At 41.1% G+C, this 19,539-nt stretch overlaps 1 protein-coding gene and 1 long non-coding RNA gene across 3 annotated transcripts; one reads left to right on the plus strand and one right to left on the minus strand.

The window, feature by feature from the left end:
- Positions 1-210: 210 nt before the first annotated feature.
- On the minus strand, positions 211-19,533 carry SLC25A24 (solute carrier family 25 member 24). 2 transcript variants are annotated; one of them, XM_083511196.1, is made up of 10 exons: positions 19,498-19,533; positions 15,327-15,453; positions 14,661-14,748; positions 14,079-14,190; positions 11,947-12,105; positions 10,350-10,499; positions 8,189-8,296; positions 7,164-7,331; positions 4,404-4,554; positions 211-3,506 (listed from the first exon to the last, which is right to left on the minus strand). In XM_083511196.1, the coding sequence occupies exons 2-10, from the start codon at positions 15,364-15,366 to the stop codon at positions 3,328-3,330; spliced, it is 1,155 nt and encodes a 384-aa protein (XP_083367322.1). In that variant the 5' UTR covers positions 15,367-15,453; positions 19,498-19,533; the 3' UTR covers positions 211-3,327. The 2 variants fall into 2 exon arrangements, with proteins under 2 accessions (XP_083367322.1, XP_083367323.1); XM_083511197.1 differs by lacking the exon at positions 19,498-19,533 and adding an exon at positions 19,015-19,172.
- LOC310710406 lies at positions 9,226-16,022 on the plus strand. Its single transcript, XR_014528044.1, has 2 exons — positions 9,226-10,006; positions 15,776-16,022. It is a non-coding gene; the product is annotated as an uncharacterized lncRNA (long non-coding RNA).
- Positions 19,534-19,539: the final 6 nt, after the last annotated feature.

Raw genomic sequence — 19,539 nt, forward strand, 5'->3', positions numbered from 1 at the left:
CTCACCCCATCATGGGATTCAAACTGCTGACCTTCTGATCAGCAAGCCCAAGAGACACAGTGGTTTAGACCACAGCACCACCCTTGTCCCCCCAAAATGCCAATACATACAGATACATACATACACTGTCTTGGGTTCCACAAAAGAAAGGAAAGGTATAAATATAACAAGTAAATACATTTCCAGCTAGTTACAAAGCAACTTCACAACTGCATTACAAAACATTGTTTATTATAAACAGATCAATTTAAAGGTTATAAAAAGCATTCACCAAGTAAGTCACCCAAAAAATCACAATTAGAACCCTGTTCTTTTTAGGCACAAAGTAAAGGAATCAGATCTACACCATATCATGCATTCTTCCAACAAAATAAAACACCATCACCAACATTCTTGTAAGTGCACTTATATGAAAAAAATGACTGAGATTGGTTCACATACTGGTCATGTCACCTTACAATTACATACAAGATAGGCATACATAGTATAGCTTACAGTTGGGTTTTAAAAAAAACCACAGGTGATTTAGAAAATCACATTTACAACAGGCAAATGCGTAACAGCGTGCAATACAAGATTACAGAGTGCTTCTGCTGAATTAATTCTTTGGTTTTGATCAAGTGCAAAAAGAGTGAAGGTTTCTATCATGGGACAGATTTGCAACCTAAAAAAACCACCCTGCCATTCATAAAGGATGGGCACAATCTACTGGAAACCACCTACCAAAGCTCTACTACAACAACATGATTTTTAGATTGTGCCCATAGTTACATCCAAAAGTTCATTAAAGACGGCATTCTGCATAGCAAACAATTAAAAAAGGGATTGCTACTCAAAAAGTGCAAATATGGGTTCTCCATGGTGGGCTATATTATTTGGAGTTCACATCAGCTTCTCAAACCAGTCAAAAAATAAGTTTGGATCCCCCAGCCCATTTGTGAAATCTTTGAGGGGCTAGAGGCTGGGATTATCTGACTAAAACAGAGAAAAGATAGCATTATGAAGGAAAAGAAAACCACTTCCTCTATCTTTATGGTTCCATAAATCAACATAATGCCAATGCAAAAGAAAGTGTGCCTAGTACAAGCTTACAAAGCCATCCTACAAACATTGAGAAGTTGGTAAAAGGAATACAAATCAAGGGAGGGAGGACAATGGTAGTGATGTGATTTAGGCTATTTCTAGGGACACTACCAAATTGCTCCAATTGAACACAATCAAGAAAAGCTAGCATGAACTGGGTTATATAGTGGGGAACTGCAACCATCTCTGTGATAATGATTGCAGAGAAGAAGTACAGAGATGAATGATCATGGAAATAGTTGCCACCTTCCTGGATGGCAGTAATCCATCTGACCTCTCTAGTCATGCAAAGCTGTAAAAGAATTGGCCCCTACTCACTCCTCCAATTGACCTTGGATTAGGTCCTTTGTATATGCACAGAGGATGGGTTGTTCAAGAGAAGCATTGCTTCCCACACCACATCTACCTCTTAGAACTGGTGTTGGAAGCTTCAAAGACCAAAAAAACAGATTATTCACTTTAGTGCAATTTTCCATGCTCAAGTTTTATAAAAGAGAAAGAGAATAAGTAGACCTTGAAGAAGCAGATATGCTTCTATGACGGTGGGGAGCGTCTGCAATTGATGTGATTTTAATGATGTGTTCGACATGCAGAAGCAGCAACCATTAATTTCATGGATAACTGAAATATACTCTGAAACTGAGGATCCATTCAATAAGATGTTTGTGCTTTAAAAGATCTTGCAAGGAAGGCATGCAGGAAGAGTCTTCTCAGCAATCTGTTCTTGCATGCCCGGCCTGACTGATAAGCTCAGTGCTTGCCATACATTTCCTTACAGTCGTTCTACTGATTTAAGCTGTGATCCTAAATACTGTTGCTTGATAGCAAGTCCTACCGAACTTAAGAATGACTTATTTAGAATAGAATAGACTTAGGATTGCAAAGTTGTAACTGGATGGCAAAGTCCTTTATTGCCATGGTGAACTGGTTTTTCTCAGCCAGTCTACTCAGTTATTTGATTTGGGTGCTGAGAAAAGACAGGGAATTTTCCATTATCAGTTGTCTCCACTATTAAAAAAAGGAGCAGTGTTCCATCAGGGAGGCCAGGTCTGACTTCCAGAAATACTAACGGAAAATTTGTGGTTGCTGTAAGACTGCACAAGTAATCCCACTCCTGCTCTTCTTTTGAATTGCGTTTTTCAACCTTCACATAATCAGCCGGTGTTACCAGCAGGAAAACACTGCACTTTCTTACTAGTAATACCTGCATAGGGCCAAAGACTTAATGGTTGAAACATTCCAAGACAAGGAAGAGATAATGAAGAATCAGTTTAAAACATTAAAAAAAAAAATTCTGAAACTGCACACTGTTCTTAAAAGGTGATATGGCTTTCCCTAAAGGCAAGTTTTCTGCAGCAATCAAACAAGGGCATCAAACAATGCTCTGGGCTTTTGGTATAAACATTTACAAGTTACATGGACAGGAGCCCAGAGCACTCAAAATGCCACGAGACACTTAAAATTTGCATTCATTTCTAATTGAAGTATTTGACCAATGCATATGATCTGCTGAGAACTTCTCCTGCCAAAGTCAGTCACGACTAAGTTCCCACTGAAAGAAAAACGAGACTTTTCCTAGCCATGACTAATAGCTCCCAATGTTTTTAAAATGGGACTTAGTCAAGATTGTTCCTTAATATTTTAAGTTAACAAGAGAATCTAATGTATTCAGGAACAGTACCGTGGCATTCTGCTTGTCTCTGCATTTCTGCCTATGCCTTTCTAAAGTTTACCAAAAAACAAAAAAAAGTAACTATATTTTAATAACCCAATTTTCCTATTGCAGAATATAAACACAATGGAGAGTTAAATTTTTGGTACGTGCAAGATGGGACAATCCACTGACCAACTAAATACAAATCTTAATAATGCAGGATCAGCTGCATAAAAATACATATTTAGCTCAGTAAAATATATTTTAGAAAAATCAGAAAATTACATTGACTAGAGATTCATTCTTTAAGATCTTCCATCACTCAGCTCGGCTAGCAATCGAATATTTCTTGACTGTTAAGATTTGGGAACCTGAGGTTGTCGGATTTGGTGTTTTTTAAAAAAGAGACCTGGCTTACAGCTGTTTCAGGAAAGTGGGTCTTCTTCTCCTTCCTTGAAGGGATCCCCACAAAAACGGTGCAGTGAAGACTTGAATCCAATTGTAAACATGAATAAATTTAGCATCCAATGTGTTTTCATCAGGTGTGCATATTCTGTAATAAACCTCTATTTTTCTTCCCTCCTTTCCTCTTATGCTATTCCCAAGTTCTCCTTCATCTTTTCATATACGACGTAACTGATGCTGACAGCAGGGAGCACCTTCATGAAGTTAGGGGCTATGCCTCTGTACAGTCCCAGGACTCCTTCCTTAGCAATAATCCTTTGGAAGAGACCGACCATGGATAATTGAGGGCCACTTTCTACCATGGCTATGGAAGAGGTTAAAAAAAGGGAGAAAGAAAGAGACACGTATTACTTAAAAGTATCATTTAAAAAGTATTTTGAAGTTAACAAAAAATAGAATGTGTTTTTCATGCAATCAATCCTTCGGAAGAATCAACATTCCAGAAAGAGGTTCACTGCCTCACATGCTTATTGTGTGAACCAGGCGTCTTGAGCAGCTTTTGCCAACACAGTGTCCTCCAGATGTTTCAATTTACAGCTCCCATCAGCTGCAGCCATCACAGTCATGCTGATTGGCATTTATGAGAATTGTAGTCCAAAACTTACAGAGGGCACTATGTTGGCAAAAGCTGGTCTGCTGTATTTTAAAAGGGTGGCTTAATTCTCGGAAGTAAAGTAATTGCTGGTAGCAAGTAGACTAGAGAAGAACCTACCAAGAAAAAGAGGAAAATGTGGCCAAACTCTTAGAGGGCAATAGCACCTAAAGTATTAAAGCCTTGGTAGCTTGCTCAACAGGGAAGCAGGTGGCGCTGTGGGTTAAACCACAGAGCCTAGGACTTGCCGATCAGAAGGTCGGCGGTTCAAATCCCTGCGATGGGGTGAGCTCCTGTTGCTCGGTCCCTGCTCCTGCCAACCTAGCAGTTTGAAAGCACGTCAAAGTGCAAGTAGATAAATAGGTACTGCTCCGGCGGGAAGGTAAACGGCATTTCCGTGCGCTGCTCTGGTTCGCCAGAAGTGGCTTAGTCATGCTGGCCACATGACCCGGAAACTGTACGCCGGCTCCCTCGACCAATAAAGCGAGATGAGCGCCGCAACCCCAGAGTCGGGCACGACTGGACCTAATGGTCAGGGGTCCCTTTACCTTTACCTAGCTTGCTCAACACAGGTGAACAAGCTCCTATACCACAGGAACCAACACTCACCTTGAGCCTGCATTCGAGTGCGGATGAGGGCAAGAGGATAACTGGCTAACTGGCCACATGTACTGGACGCGGTACCACATGCCAGCAATACAAGTACACCAGGGTTGGCAGAGTCTGTTGCATATTTTTCTAGCCAGTTCTTCTTCAAAGCCTGCCAAGAGAACACTGATGCAGTTAATTGAACTTTACCTTAAAAAAACCATAATGGCCAAGTATTCACATGAGAAACATGTCAGGTCAATTCCTAAACTCACTATCTGCATATTTTACAAGTGCATATTGGTCCATGAGAGGCGGGACCGACTCTCATCTCTTTCCAACCTGTCATCACAATCCTAACCATGTCCAGTCAGAGGTAAGTCCTACTGAATTCAGCGAGGCTTACTCCCGGGTAAGTGGGGTTAAGGATTGCAGCCTAAATTAGTTGTAAGATTTTAGAGTCATGCCTGCAGCGTAATGAATGAAGTAATAAGGGGTTTCATAAGCACTGGGAAGCTATGGAACATGTTAATTATCACTTGTAAAAATAAAAAATCAGTTATGTAGATGGGAGAGAAATTAGACTTAAGTACACTTGTTAGTGAAGCTGGTGCAGGGTATTACAGAACAAGAAAGCACGACACCAGCTAATCAGAGTTGGCATAATAAATGGCTGACAGGTAGCAAATGCAGAAAACAGCAGTACAAAATTATTTCAGCATGAGGCATGCTTAAATGTGTTAAGATTAATGTATTGCAGTTATAATGAGAGGAGGCTGCTTTATAAGTGACAGCAGCGGTGGGGCTAAGTAACGTAGCATGAACCTCAGAAAGGCAGCAGTGTTAGAGAACTATTTCTAGTTAGTCTGTTTGCTAACTCCTAAAAAACCTACACATTTACTGTGGCATAAGCTTTTGTGGAGCAGACCTCACTTTGCAAAGTAGCTTTGTTAGGGTCTTGCTGTGCTAACAGCACTGTTCAAACCCTGTAAGTGTGGGTTTCACTGAGTTACCCAGGGCTAACAACAGCCAGCGTGTTTAATATTGGTTTGTTTTCATTGTTCCTTATATAAACTGACATCTGAGATTAATGGATTTGAACAAGCAGTCTCCTACACCCATTCTCACCCAGTTAATCCCTCTCTACACTCTCCCAGCTGTTAAAACTTCCCAAACACCACCCCACTATTCCACACATCCTTCAACTTCCCCCACTTACCTTAATATCCCATGCACCAAATAGTCTCTTCCTCAGACCCCACTAAACGCAAACCCCAACCCTACATTGGCAGATACCGTGCCTGTGTGCGTACACGTGCACATGTTAGAAGGGTTTGTAAAAAGTCTAAGGACTGAAATACAGAACCCAAATATATACAAGATATACTACCCTTGTTTGGAAGCCACTGACCATTGTTTACCAGGATTGCATGTAAGCAGGAAACAATGGCTAGCAATGGCAGATCTGATTTGTTTTGCCACTCAAGAAGAAGGAACAAATGAATTGGCAGTAAAGGAGATGCATGCACACAATTCATGTATAGTTTGGCTCATTAACCCAGAATGTGATCCTGGCTATAGTATTGACACCAAAAGGAGGAGAAATTACTTTTTGCAGTTAGACTCGCTAAATAATTCTGGTTCAGTGACTTCCCTCTTTCATTACAAAATTAAAAATACATGATTTTGCCGTGTTGAGATCTCAGCTTACTGAAAAGTGGAAACAGCGAACGTTTAGACAGCTACTCAGCAGTCAATCTACATTACACCCTACAGGCTCACTTGTATCACTGTGCAGGGCAATTATTATCTCAGCAAATAATACTTGTTTGTCTGGTTTCCAGGCATATTAATCTGAGTTAAAATAGCTAGAAATAGCACCTGTTGCAATCCTTCCTGGATTGTACTTCAAACTATAGGTGGGAGAGTGCATATTTGAATGCTACCACACGTTTTTAAAACTTCCTGAATATAGAAAATTAGCATGCCCGGGTGACCAGGGGAATAAGCTAAAAAATTTCTTCCAGTTTGCCAAATGCAAGGGGTCTTTAGATGAGGATTCCAGTCAGACATGCAGTCCCTCTGTTAAGAGTTCAGAAAGGACTATATCACATATTGTTTTGCACATCTGAATCAGATCTTAGAAGGTCGTGGCAGAGAATGGTCACACACCAATAGACCTATGTCCCTGCAGGAACAGTCATTCAGAAAAAGATTTAATGCATATAATGAAGGTAACATCAGATTCAGGTGTAAATATGTTTTTAAAATGGCTAATAGCCTGACTCCAGGATTCACTAGGTAGCAGTACTGAAACAACAACTACACCAATGCAACACTGCAAATACACAAAATTATGCTGAAGGTTCAGTTGTTATTGAGGTTATGTAACACACAAATATCTGGTTATGCTTGGCATCAACTGGCAAAGAATTCACTTGGGAGTCATCCTTCTAGGAATGTGTTGAGGTACTCCAGAGTAAATAGCTTGGAGAATGGAATCTAAGAAGAGTGTTTTATTAATCACAATTTAATTCCATTTATATCCTGCCTTTTGTCCAATGAGCTCAGGGTAGTACACACAGGGATAAGTCCACTTCATCTACACAACAACCAGATCAGTGAGGCAATACCTGGAACAAGGTAGCCAAATGAGCTTTGGCAGACATTGAGTTAAGCAGACATGCGAGCTCGGGTCTCTTTCCCCAATCTAGGTCTAACATAACCATCAATGCTCCTTTAGTTATATTGTCATGGGATATGCCAGTGAACTCCACTCACCTCATAAACAGCCAGATCTATGCCAGCATAAGGAATGATGCCCAAAATATTGGGAATATAACCTTTGTAAAAAGCCTTCACGCCTTCTCCTTTTAATATCTTCTTAGCACAATCAAACATTCCAGAGTATTGTCCTGTTTTACCCACAGCCAGTCTGGTCTTTAATACCTAAGGTGGAGAAAAACTGTTGAAGTTAATCAAAATACTGCATTACTAAAATCTGCTATTCACTCTCTTGTATGTATGCATGCATGCATGCACGAACGAATGAGTGCAGAGTGCGCGTGCCTGCGTGCATGCGCGCGCACACACACACAGCTGTATTGCCAGTCAAAGTTGGTAGAAGGCACTCCTAGCAGGGGTAGATTTAGGGCTGTGGAAGTGGTGTGCACACAATGGGCACTAAACTCAAAGCTTGGTAAACGAGGCACTGGGCTTTGGGAAGGAGGCGTGAGGCTCAGACAAGGTCCTAGTTTGTGCTTTTCCAGCTTTGGGAAGGAGGTGGGAGGGCCCTGGGACCCTGCCTGAGCCCTTGTCTCTCCTTCCCAAACCAAGGTGCCTACTTACCTGCCTTTGGGAAGGCAGCGTGAGAACTGGGATGAGGGGAGTGCCAAATTTTGGGCTCACACAAGGCGCCATAGTACCCAAGTCTGCCACTGCTCCTAGCCGCTAAGGTTGCCTGGGGCCTCTGATAACAGAGATCCATTGCATACCAACTCGGACTAATGCTTCATCCTCCTCGATCCTTCTTAATCTTACTAGGAAAACCTCCATGGTCTCAAGCAGGTGCCATTGCCAGTTCTGATACCCAAGATGAGCCTTCATGCATGTGAAGTGTGCATTCTGCCAATGATCTAGGATCACGCTGCAGCACTCACCTCAGTTCAAAGATTTGGAAATAATTTTTAAAGAAGTTTGCAGAATGCTGGCCAAAGTGCTGACCACACTATCTACAAAAAAGCCGTTTCTCAGAAAAAGGATAGATGGTGCATGTTCACAAACAGAGCAGTCAATCCAAAACTGACCTCCATGGGATAAATAGAAGTCTGTGCAGTCGCTCCAGCCAGGGAACCAGACATAAACCTTTCGGCAGTGCCGATCTTTCCCCCTTCATCAACGAACATCTTCTTATACTGAATATTAAAACACACAGTGATAGAAAAGGTCACGTTCTTCCCCATATAGTCACAAGCAGCCAACAGAACCGCTCAGCAGGATCAAGAACACCAGCCATGTTAGTTTGTGGGAGGAGTTGCTGGTCTACATGGCAAAGTCCTGCACATAGGCAGCTCACTGTCGCCGCAATAATGTCTCTATCCCTTGTGTAAATCTCTATGATGGGCTGCTGTTGAGTTTTTTTGACAATGCCAACCATCACCCAACTGAGGATGTGAAGAGAGGCACTCGCAAGGGTCTCCTCCACAGTTACAGAGCATCCTATCCTGGAGATTTTTAATCTCTGTCTCTTAATGAGTGAAGACAGTTGTAATGTTTTTATAGCAGCACAACAAACCTCATGTTCTTCCAACTGAGCTATACCAGCTCCAATTCCAGAAGTGTGGATGAAAAACACTTTCCCTTTCCAGGACCAGGCTCTGAAGATGCCTGCTCTGTATGTTATAGTAGCAACTCCTGCGAGGAGTGAGATTGACTTGCTGGCACCTGTGATATCACTAAGCCACCTCCTTCACCACTCCAGAGCAGTTTTGCAACTATTTTTAATCTGTGTGTGTGTGTGTGTGTGTGTGTGTGTGGTGTACACACACACACACACACACACAAAAACCACAAATAAATAAGATTGCAAATGCTTAAATGGAAAATGCACATGCCACTCTTTTTTATTATTATTTAAAATCCCATAAAAAAGAGTCAACTTCCTGAAGCAAAGCTGATGGCTGAATCAGCACCTGATTCACTGGTCTGTCATTTCAACTGAGAAACCGGGCTTACATCCTGATTAAGAGGCCTGACAAGATTCTTTATTTCCATATTTCTTCCTCTCCAAACCTCAGCATTTTTCTAATTAATTTCTAGTTAACCGTCCCGTCCCGTCCCCCAATATCACAGGCAGAATCAGAATCGACTGATTACAGTTAAGCAATACGGACGTATTCAGCAATAGAGAACATGTAAATAAAAGCAGGTTAAAATTAAACTCTGTAAGATAGAACGCGGTAAATAATACAGATGTAAAGCCTTTGAAATATGTAGATTAAATCCGTAACCACTAATTTAAAATGTTTGTGTTAAGACATTGGCCATTAGATTCATTCAGAGCTTGTAGCAGACAGCGCTAGACCATGGAACTTTGCCGTCAATAGACATCATTTTTTTAATCTGACCCAGAATAACAAAGCTCAAGGCTTCAGCCATTTTCTCCCTCTTTTCAACATGTGTCAGAAAATATATTTTCAGTTTGTTTGTTTTTAAGATACCATTGGGAAACACAGCATTTCTAGTTCAATTTTCAAGCCAGTGTAGTGAGTTGTACCCTAGGTTTACTGCGCAAAGTTGAAATCCCCATTCAGGCATGAAACATGCAGGATGAGCCCCAAGCAAGTCACTCTCAACTGAACTGACTTTGTAATATTGTCACGCAGATAAAATGGGTCTATTCTGTGTGTGTGTCATCCTGCGTGACTTGGAGGAAGGGCAGGATATCTATGTGACTTTTTAAAGCACGTTTTTATGATTGAGCTTTCAGAAGTTTGCAATTCAAGGGGAACACTGGTAAAGAGGGAGGAGGAAGAGGAGGAGGAGAGCTAAAGTTCCATCTCAGGAGGCACTTTCTCCTGCAGGAGGATTAGGATGTTATATAACCTACTAAAGCTGATTCAGAGGTAAATATAACACTGAAATCCATGGTGAGGCCCATCTTACTACAGCTCAGTTAATGCTGACCTTAGAAGAATCCTGGCCGTGAAGTGCAGGCTGGGCTAATCAACATTTTGCCATACAGATGCTGACGCAGAGCTGAGGTGACAAGGCTGAAACCCAGCATGTGGTGGTGAACATTTTAAAGCGCCTTTGAAATCAAATTTAAATCACCCAAGATTTTTTCTTTCTCAAAGGTAAGAAAGAAAGAAAAACAAAACAACTTCATACATTGCACAAACGGAACTTCTTGTGTGCTCAGCTGGCTTTCCTTCATTTCATGCCGATCACTGTCATTTAACATCTTACCCGTTCATATGCCCAGAACTTAATAGCTGTTTCAGGTGCAATTTTAACAACATTGACACCATTTCCTCTCCAAAGTGAACGGACGCCTCCTTCTTTAACCATCTGCTGCAAGCCACCTTTTATGTTCATTTTCCCCTTTGAGCCATGGACCTTTAGCAAAGAAAGAGAAAACATAATTGTTTGATACACATAGAAAGCTGAATTGATAGTATAACTCTTCTTTTCTTTCTAAAAAGAAATAAAGTGTGCAAACCCTTTAAGGAGGGAGCCATTCCAAATTCTATGCTAGCTGTTACTTTTCCTGGCTTACACCTGAAACACAGGTTAAGGCCTAAACAACATGTTAAGCAAAGTCAAATTCCTCTGCATTTAAAGAATCCCGAATCAGCCTGGGGGAAGCTGTATCATAAATAGTGAAGGAAAAGAAGGAAAAACTGTCTATCCCTTTCCCTTCCTGTACTTTTTCAGTTCAAAGCTGTCCTCTTTAAAACAGTTTCTTAGTTGGAAGGTAGAACTTTCACCCTACAAATCAAAACGTAGCTGGTGAGGAGGAAATAGCTGGCAGGGAAAGGGTTAAGCAGCCTCTCCTAGTCCTGCCCTCACTCCACTAATATACAGCCTGAGCTGCTTTCAGTTAAAAACCAAGAACAAAACGCTACTATAATATATGGTCTGAGGCTAAGGAAGTTCAAAAATAAATACAACTGCATGCCCATAAAAATACACTGCAGATATTACATTGCCTCCAAGTGCGATTTTTTTCCCCAGGAACAGATTGCATTCCACAATGCCAAGTCTTCTTGGCATTACATGTGATGAGGACATGCACTGCTTACATGATTTTTACTCAACAGATCTAGCAGTCAAGTAATGGCACTGCATTTAGGGCCGGATCCAATGTTGCAGTTCTGGGGGATTCTCCAGAACACATTTAGGGGGTATGGGGTGGGGAGGGAGGAAACAGAAGTTCTGTTTTGCTAGCAGAACAGAAACAACCTGTAGAGAATCAGCAGCAAGATGCGTCCAACATCCTAATGCTGAACTGAGGAGATTCCAGACCCAGACCTAAAGCTGCAATCCTATCACACTTACCTACCCCAGTCAATGGGGCTTATCTTTGAGCAGACACATACAGGCTTGCACTGAAAGCCCCAGTCAATTATTAGGTCCTTCCTGCATATATTCATGTTATATTTGAATTAACAACCCATTGCAACAAATGCATTTCCTATTTACATAATGACTAGCACTCGTGGGCTCTCTAAAAATAGGTTCCTATAAATAACCTCTTTATGCATGGAGCTTCTCTCAAAAACAGCTGGTATCTCATGATTCAATTTTATTTCTTAGGAAGGGCAAGAGAAGATACCCAGTAGGCCAAAGAGGCACAAAACCTGTCAGCCCTGTCCCAGAAGGCCTTGCGTTTATAGGACTCGGGGCAAATTACTATAGAAGGAGCAGGCACTTCCGCAAATCTTTTTTTAATTCAACATGGCGGCCTGGTCTTCAAAATTAAAAATCGCACCAGGTGTGTTCAACCCTTTGGGTCTGGATGTCTGGATATGGATCCTGGGGGCTAAGCTTTAAAGGAACCCACCTGCATCATGACTTTAAGGCGGTCCAGTGGCGCTGTTCCCGTTCGAGATACTGCACCAGCAACCCCTCCTGACAAAAGCTGTCTCCACCACTGCCCAGTCTTTTTCTCCTCTTCTGTGAATTCGTCTGGGATAGTCAAGCTGTCTCCAATGTCCAGTACCTGTTAAGATGCAAAGCAAAAGAGTTAGATCAGCATCCAACAGCCTTGCCTTTCAACAAAGAGCCCTCATTGTTACAGAACTCCCACAGGGGCAATTCCAAGCAGAAGAGAAAGGAAGCATATGTATTTTTTCCTGACTACATCTGAAACCGTACAGTCTAAAAACCCACCATTTCAAAAACCGCGCCATCATCATTAAAAATGATAGTAAATTTCTGCCTCGTATACTTCTGTAAAAGAGACATGGCATGGGGGCGAGCGACGCTTTCCAGACACAGTGCTGAAATCCTAATGGCTACAAAGCACAGTTCGACTTTCTTCCCGGCAGCTTTTAAGGATTACCAAGATTAACCTTTTGACAACTTCCTAAAAAGATTATCAGCCCAGTTACTTGTAATTCATCCAAGTATTTCTATCTCCATTGAATTATTATGTTATTTTAAAAAAATAAAAGACACCCATCTTGCTTTGCAAGATAATCAGTTTGGCAAATCTATGATTAGTTCGCCCCCCCTTCTACCAGATTGCATGATTCAAATATAGTTTATTGGTATTTTTACATGTATAAAACACAATCCTTTCTATTTCAGCAGACAGGTTAAGCAAGTTGTCCTATGCCTATTTACAGAACTTGATTACCAGTACATTTTCTTTGTTTGAAACACGACATTGTTGTCTTTCTTATTGTGGTGCAAACTGCTTTTTGACCATCTGTGGTATAATGTAGTCTATATTCAAAATAAACCTTAGCCTGGAGGGCCTCCAGATTTTCTTCACTCCCTGCTTTAAACAATGCAGTAGCACTGGTTTTTTTTTCCATAGGATGCTGCTACAACATTAAAAGTTATGCAATCACATGAACACAGCCAGTTTGCACATGTTCTTATCATGGAATTGTTACTGCTATGAAACAGTTGTGTTGTGAAGACCAGGGCAATGGTTGTGGGCTTTGAAATGCTGCAGCAGTTCTATGGGATGAACCAACAGGAAATTTGCTACTATGGTGGCCATTCTCATGGTTAAAGGAATGAATCTTTGATAAAATTACTGAAGAAAAAAAGACAACAATTTTCTATATAAGTAGTTTAAATATAGACTTTTCCTCTTCATAATTCACTAACTAGCTTACATTTTGGCACCATGATCTATATAAAAATCTATTTTATGATATAATTCGTCAGGCCTCAAAAGACATCTCCAATAAACTGAAGTTGTAATGGGCTTATAATGTACGTATGCTTTTAAGACGTATTTAAGCTACAGTCATAGTCTATCAATAATACCGGTATTTTAATTTTAAATATCAATATTCTCTCAGATTTTACTCATCTTTTAGACACCCTGTCAATACAAAATGCAGCTGCTCTTAAACTCTGATTCTAACTCTATCAGAAATGGGATGAAATCAAACAGAATTCAGCTTGACAGCCACACTTTTTAACAGTGAATTACTGACTGAGAATTCAGAATGGAAATGCGCATTTACATTTGCAAGAGTTTATTATAAACAAACCTATTTTCAAGACACTTTGGATTACTAGCTAAACCTTTTCTCCTCAGTATTCCAAACCCAAGCAACCGCTTCTATACAAGGTTTGGCATGTTCTAAGAATTATTCTATCTATGCTCTTCAAAAAGAGGGTTGCTGCCACCAGCCCCAAACTCTCTATATTTTGATCCTCCTCCAAAACAGGAGACCTCTTTAGAAGGATGTTCTAAAATAAACATATTTACCAGGTAACCATTTTCACTGACTTTGATGGGACCCCACCCCCTACCTACAATAAGCATACATAGAGCCATAATCTTAACGGTAGCAGAGCCCCTGCAGCTTGAGGGTTACAGTAGCAGCCTAAGACTGGTGGAACCAAAGCATGCCCCCAACATGCACTTCTGCAAACGCAACTCATTAATAAATCCTGCTCAAATTTGTCTGCACTATGACTACCATAAGAAATGTAATGCATACTCACTGTAGAATGTTTCCAGTATCGAATGATTCCTTGAATGTCTGTAGCGGGATTAAATAGGAAATGGTCCCGCCATTCATTCCAGTCCACTGACATTGTCCCGTCAGCATCTATGCTAAAAATTCAAAGTGATATAATTAGAATTCTATGCAATATTCAAAACAAACCAACTTCTAGCCATGCATAGTGAAGCTTTGGTTTGTTAAATCAACTGAAGTTTGTTATGAACCAGAGCTCCTGGTTCACATACGACGACAACTTAAGCTTCTAGTGGTATTCAATGAGTTTACAGTTTGTATATTTGTGTACAAAAAGATGAGGCTTACTCGGGCTTCTTCCAGCTTGAGCATGTCAGGATAAACCATAGTATAGTGTGCAAAGATGGCCACAGAGAAGCCATGGTTTACCTTGTCAACCTAAGTTATGCTTCTAGAAAATAGTGTAAAAGATTATATCAGCAAGACTCACTTGTCACCAAGCAAAGAGAGAGGCTGGAAAATAGTTACATATCCCAGTGGGATGAGACTTCAGCAGGGGGGAGGTGGCCTCAGTGCTACTCAATTTAAAATAATAGCAGGTGCTGACCTTTGTAGAATCTTCGTTGCTTGTTTTTCTGAAATATCTATACCCAAGATCTTGAGGGACTGAACAATTTCTGAGGCATCAATTACTCCTTTATAAGAGGGAGGGAGAAAAAAGACAAATGAGCTGAAGGGCTCTGCAGACTTTTAAATATTTGAATGTTATTACAGATAGTCAAAAGAGCACCAGGGATTTGGAAATGGGGAATTGGTCAGTATACAAACAAACAATATAAAGATGTACGCCAGAAAAAGAGCATAAAAAATACTAGGAACAAGGTCCAGGTAGATGGACCAATGTCTGACTCTGTATAAAGCAGTTTCCTATGTTCCTATGTGGAGAAGTTGGTTCAGAGCAGACAGCAAACTGCAGTTACTTGGAAAAAGCTGATTCATATATTGGTTTATTACATATGACTTTCCAAACCAGCTCACTGACAGTTTTCATTCTTTAATATAAATCTATTGAAAATGTTAATTATATATTGTATTATGATACTTTCTTGTTTATGTCATGTTTACATTTTTAGTGCTGATCTCTTAACATAATTACATAATTAATGCTTACATTTTATTTCTGTGTTGCACTGAGAATTTTAGATTGACTTGAAAGAAATAGACTCCTTTGTGTATCTTAACACAACAGATATGGTGGAAAATTGGATCCTACCATCGTTGTTTTTGTCCAGACTTTTAAAGGCTAATTTCATTTTCTTCTCATGGTCTTTAAGATAGCGTGTAAATTCTTCAAAGTCCAGCCGGCCATCTTGGTTAGTATCTCCAGCTCTGAAAATTTTCTGTTTAATAAAAATGCATATTGAAGAAAAATTAGTAATGGTGCTTATAGTATTTCAAAAACGCATTCCAAAAGAGAGGTTTCTCCTTTTCTGCACAAATCATTTCTGCACTTTTAGTTAATAGAATTGCATACATTTCCTGGAAATGTGGACAATTAAGTGCAATACAGTAATTAATTTAGCTAAACAGTGTTCTCTTCTTGGATGTGATGTATGGAATCTTATCACTGAAGCATTACAAAGGTAGCATTCCCGCCCGCAGTGATGCATCCTCACATCCTATTTAACCAGAATAACACTTTCTGCCTGTATCTTTTCATAGGAACTGCTCCAAATGTATTCTGATGTGTTTTACCATGGAGGAAAACCCAATACCTTGCCTGCATTCTGCATCTGTTTGTCCCTGCCCAATTCCCTGATAGCCTTCTATCTACTGGGCTACAGAACGTCATTAGAGCGTTATGAGAAACATGAGACTGTGATTTTTAATGCCTGACGTTTTATTTTACTTTTTATTTTGCTGGAAGCAAATGGGAAGGGTATAAACAATAAAATTATTGTTGTTGTTATTATCTCATACGCAAGAGGAAAAAGCAGCCGAAAGGCAATGCAAAGCTGAGCTGTTCTGTCTTGATAGCTGATAATAACGTTCTCCGCCTCTGGCTACTCTGGTGGAATGCTTGTGCTAAAGAATAAATGGGCAAAAATCTAACATGAAAAAACCACCATTTCAGCCTCCTAGCATACTCTGCTGCCTACCTCTAAATAGAATCGGACTGCGAGAAAATTTCTAAGTGATTCAAAAAATAAGCAGGCCTAGATATGGTCTCTACTTAAATGTAGCAGTGCCTGGAAAGGAGCTCGGGCAACGCTCTGACTTTCTTTCTTGGAAAAGTACTTATTTAGCAAAATTTAACCTTAAATATTATACCATGTAAACAAAACAACAAAATGTATTAAATATGAAGAAGTAGGTCACGTTCAGAAGTTAATTGGCAGCAGGCTGCAGATATCCATAAGAGAATACCTCTTCACACAACTATGTCTTATGGAATGCACTGCCACTTTAAGTGCCAATCGCCACTAGCTTAAATGGCTAACCCCGTACACCAGGCTTCCTCAAACTCGGCCCTCCAGACGTTTTTGAGACTACAATTCCCATCATCCCTGACCACTGGTCCTGCTAGCTAGGGATCATAGGAGTTGTAGGCCAAAAACATCTGGAGGGCCAAGTTTGAGGAAGCCTGCTGTACACAGATAGCTTTAATACAGTCATTACTACCTATGCAGCTAGCTGTAATACATGAATTGCTCAAAATAATATGCAGAGAATGTTATTGTTTCCATAAATATGAGCTGCTGCTTCGTGTTAATAAGCCACAAAAGCAAACCCTAAAACAGGTTTCAAATGCCAGTATTAATTAGCCTAATGAGATATTTAGGCTACCTTAGCAACATACAAATGATGTGCAACTAATCACAGTGGCATCATGAATTCTATTTTATGAAGAACATCACTGAACAATGACTTAGAGGTACATAACAGAGATTAACCCCCTGCCCCCAAAAAAGTATTGATCATTTTAAAGTTTATTGGTTCGGGTCTCATTCCAGTTGGTTGTGAGCATCTATGTGTAATGCATTTATGTGCTTTAAAACAGAAATATCTTCTACATGGGCATAAATATCTAGATTCAACCTTCCTTCCCAGACATACATACATGTATATTCAAGTAGCTTGCGCACTTGTTGCTATTATACTAACCATGAGTATACTGCAGATACATTTTTGTCAAGGCCAGTACAACAGGTTTGCTAGCACAAGTTCTAGGAATGCAAGATTCATAGCGATTATGCAGTTCAAAGTAGCTGTCTTCCCTAAAAAAAATAGGTCCATATCACCGTAAGGCAGGAGGCCAGGGCATTGAAGAGCAGCAAATTGTTATTTACTTCATTCTTTATTATTATAGTCTCACCACTATGTGGGAACAACATTTGGCTTTTCTGCCTCAAGCAGAACGCATTGGACCTTCATTAGTGCTGTCACCCCTGTACGTGGCTCCTGAAACATGAGAACATAAATCCTCTCCCACAGATGATTCTGGCAGGCACATTCCTTTTATTCTTAGATCAGTAGCCTGTCACATAGAGTACCTGTATATGTATTGTGTAAAATTGCCACAGCACAAGTGTCCAAAGTAGCTTACAGGAATAATTAAAAAATAAATAAAAATGAAAGCAAAAAATAGAGTAATGGGAACAAATTAAAACAAGTCAACAAGAACATCAACTTCATAGAATTTGCTGGAGGCAGGGGGATAAATCTTCACAGCATTGCAAAAGGCCTGGAGAAAGGAGGGCAGGTGGACATTCCAGGGGAAAGTTCCTGGCCCCAAATGTAAAAATGGCAAAAACCACACTCATCAGCCACCACCAAAGAGATACTTTTAGGAATATGGGAGGAGGTAAAGGTAAAGGTAAAGGTAAAGGGACCCCTGACCATTAGGTCCAGTCGTGGCCGACTGGGGTTGCACCACTCATCTCGCTTTACTGGCCGAGGGATCCGGCGTACAGCTTCTGGGTCATGTGGCCAGCATGACTAAGCCGCTTCTGGAGAACCAGAGCAGCGCACGGAAACGCCGTTTACCTTCCCGCCAGAGCGGTACCTATTTATCTACTTGCACTTTGATGTGCTTTCAAACTGCTAGGCTGGCAGGAGCAGGGACCGAGCAACAGGAGCTCACCCCGTCGCGGGGATTCAAACCGCCGACCTTCTGATCAGCAAGTCCTAGGCTCTGTGGTTTAACCCACAGCGCCACCTGTGTCCCATGGGAGGAGGTAGTACAGTACCTTGGGTTACATACGCTTCAGGTTACAGAGTCCGCTAACCCTGAAATAGTGCTTCAGGTTAAGAACTTTGCTTCAGGATGGAAACAAAAGTCGTGCTCCGGCGGCGCAGCGGCAGCAGGAGGCCACTTTAGCTAAAGTGGTGCTTCTGGTTAAGAACAGTTTCAGGTTAAGTACAGACCTCCAGAATGAATTAAGTACTTAACCCAAGGTACCACTGTACCAGTCTATTAAGGGCTTTTAATGTCCTTCCTAAATATCCTGAGGGGTGTGAGGCAACAGCACCGGATTTAAGGCAGTGTGGGTGGTTCCCCTGCACAGGGTGTCAAGCCGGCGGGGTGTAAAATAATAATCATCCTCCTCATCATCATCCCTATATTTACACAGGTACCTACTCAAAGTTAGGCCCTGGTCAGGCGGGTGTTTGAGTTGCCACAACTGTGATGTAGTGCACTTGACAGCATCCACAGAACGGAAGGTGAGAGGGAGAAGAGCACAAAAATAAGAAATATTGGGCAAGGGGCAAATTATGTCCTTGCTTAGGGCGCTATATTAGCAAAGTCCGCCCCTGGCAGCTACCTTGAGTGCAAAGCAGTTTAAGCCGTTACCCTTAGGTGTGTTGCCCCATCACCAGTGTTGAAAACAACTCTTGGTACAGCTGACTCCCACATGTGTACAACAGAAGGCAGGGCATCACCTTAGACAGCAAATTACCTTAGGCAGTGCTGATGCTCAGAACTGTAACCTTCTTACCACGGCATAACCTCAACGTGGTAATTTTGTGGCACTGCAGTCAATGTAGTTCCTGTTGTAACTTCTGACAGAACGGCACTGTAGTGTACACAAACTGCTCCAATGGGCATCAAGCCACACAGGCCTATTCAGACACAGACCGGATAGGCCCTTAGTCATGAATGGCAAACGGATATAGTATTTTAGGTCAATAGTCCATGCTGCACTGACTCAGGCAGGCTGGAATGTAAAAAAGGAAGTTCCTTCTTTCAGAAAAGAGGTGGTTTTAAAATCGGATAAATAATAATAAAAAAGCAGTATTTTACTACTTGCACTATTTTGCCTCATCAAACCACTCGGTTAAACCCTTTGTTTAAGATATCCTCGGGCTTGCAAGGCTGAAACTGGCTTCGGCCCGCCTCCCCTCGCGCCCAGGTTCCAGCCGTCGCCAAGCCTCGCACCCACCTTCTCGGCGTCATCTCCCAGGGGGATGCCCAGAGCCTTGAG

The sequence above is a fragment of the Podarcis liolepis genome (genome assembly GCF_965112155.1).
Source record: "Podarcis liolepis genome assembly, chromosome: 6".
NCBI classification, from domain to species: domain Eukaryota; kingdom Metazoa; phylum Chordata; class Lepidosauria; order Squamata; family Lacertidae; genus Podarcis; species Podarcis liolepis.

Bases quoted from the DNA above. Each gene is read 5' to 3' on its own strand.
- SLC25A24 (XM_083511196.1), bottom strand. From the start codon at position 15,366: ATGAAATTAGCCTTTAAAAGTCTGGACAAAAACAACGATG. The intron at 12,106-14,078 runs GTGAGTATGCAT...GCATCTTAACAG, and splicing joins GATACTGGAAACATTCTACA to GTACTGGACATTGGAGACAG. The intron at 3,507-4,403 runs GTGAGTGTTGGT...CCTCTTCCATAG, and splicing joins CACTCGAATGCAGGCTCAAG to CCATGGTAGAAAGTGGCCCT.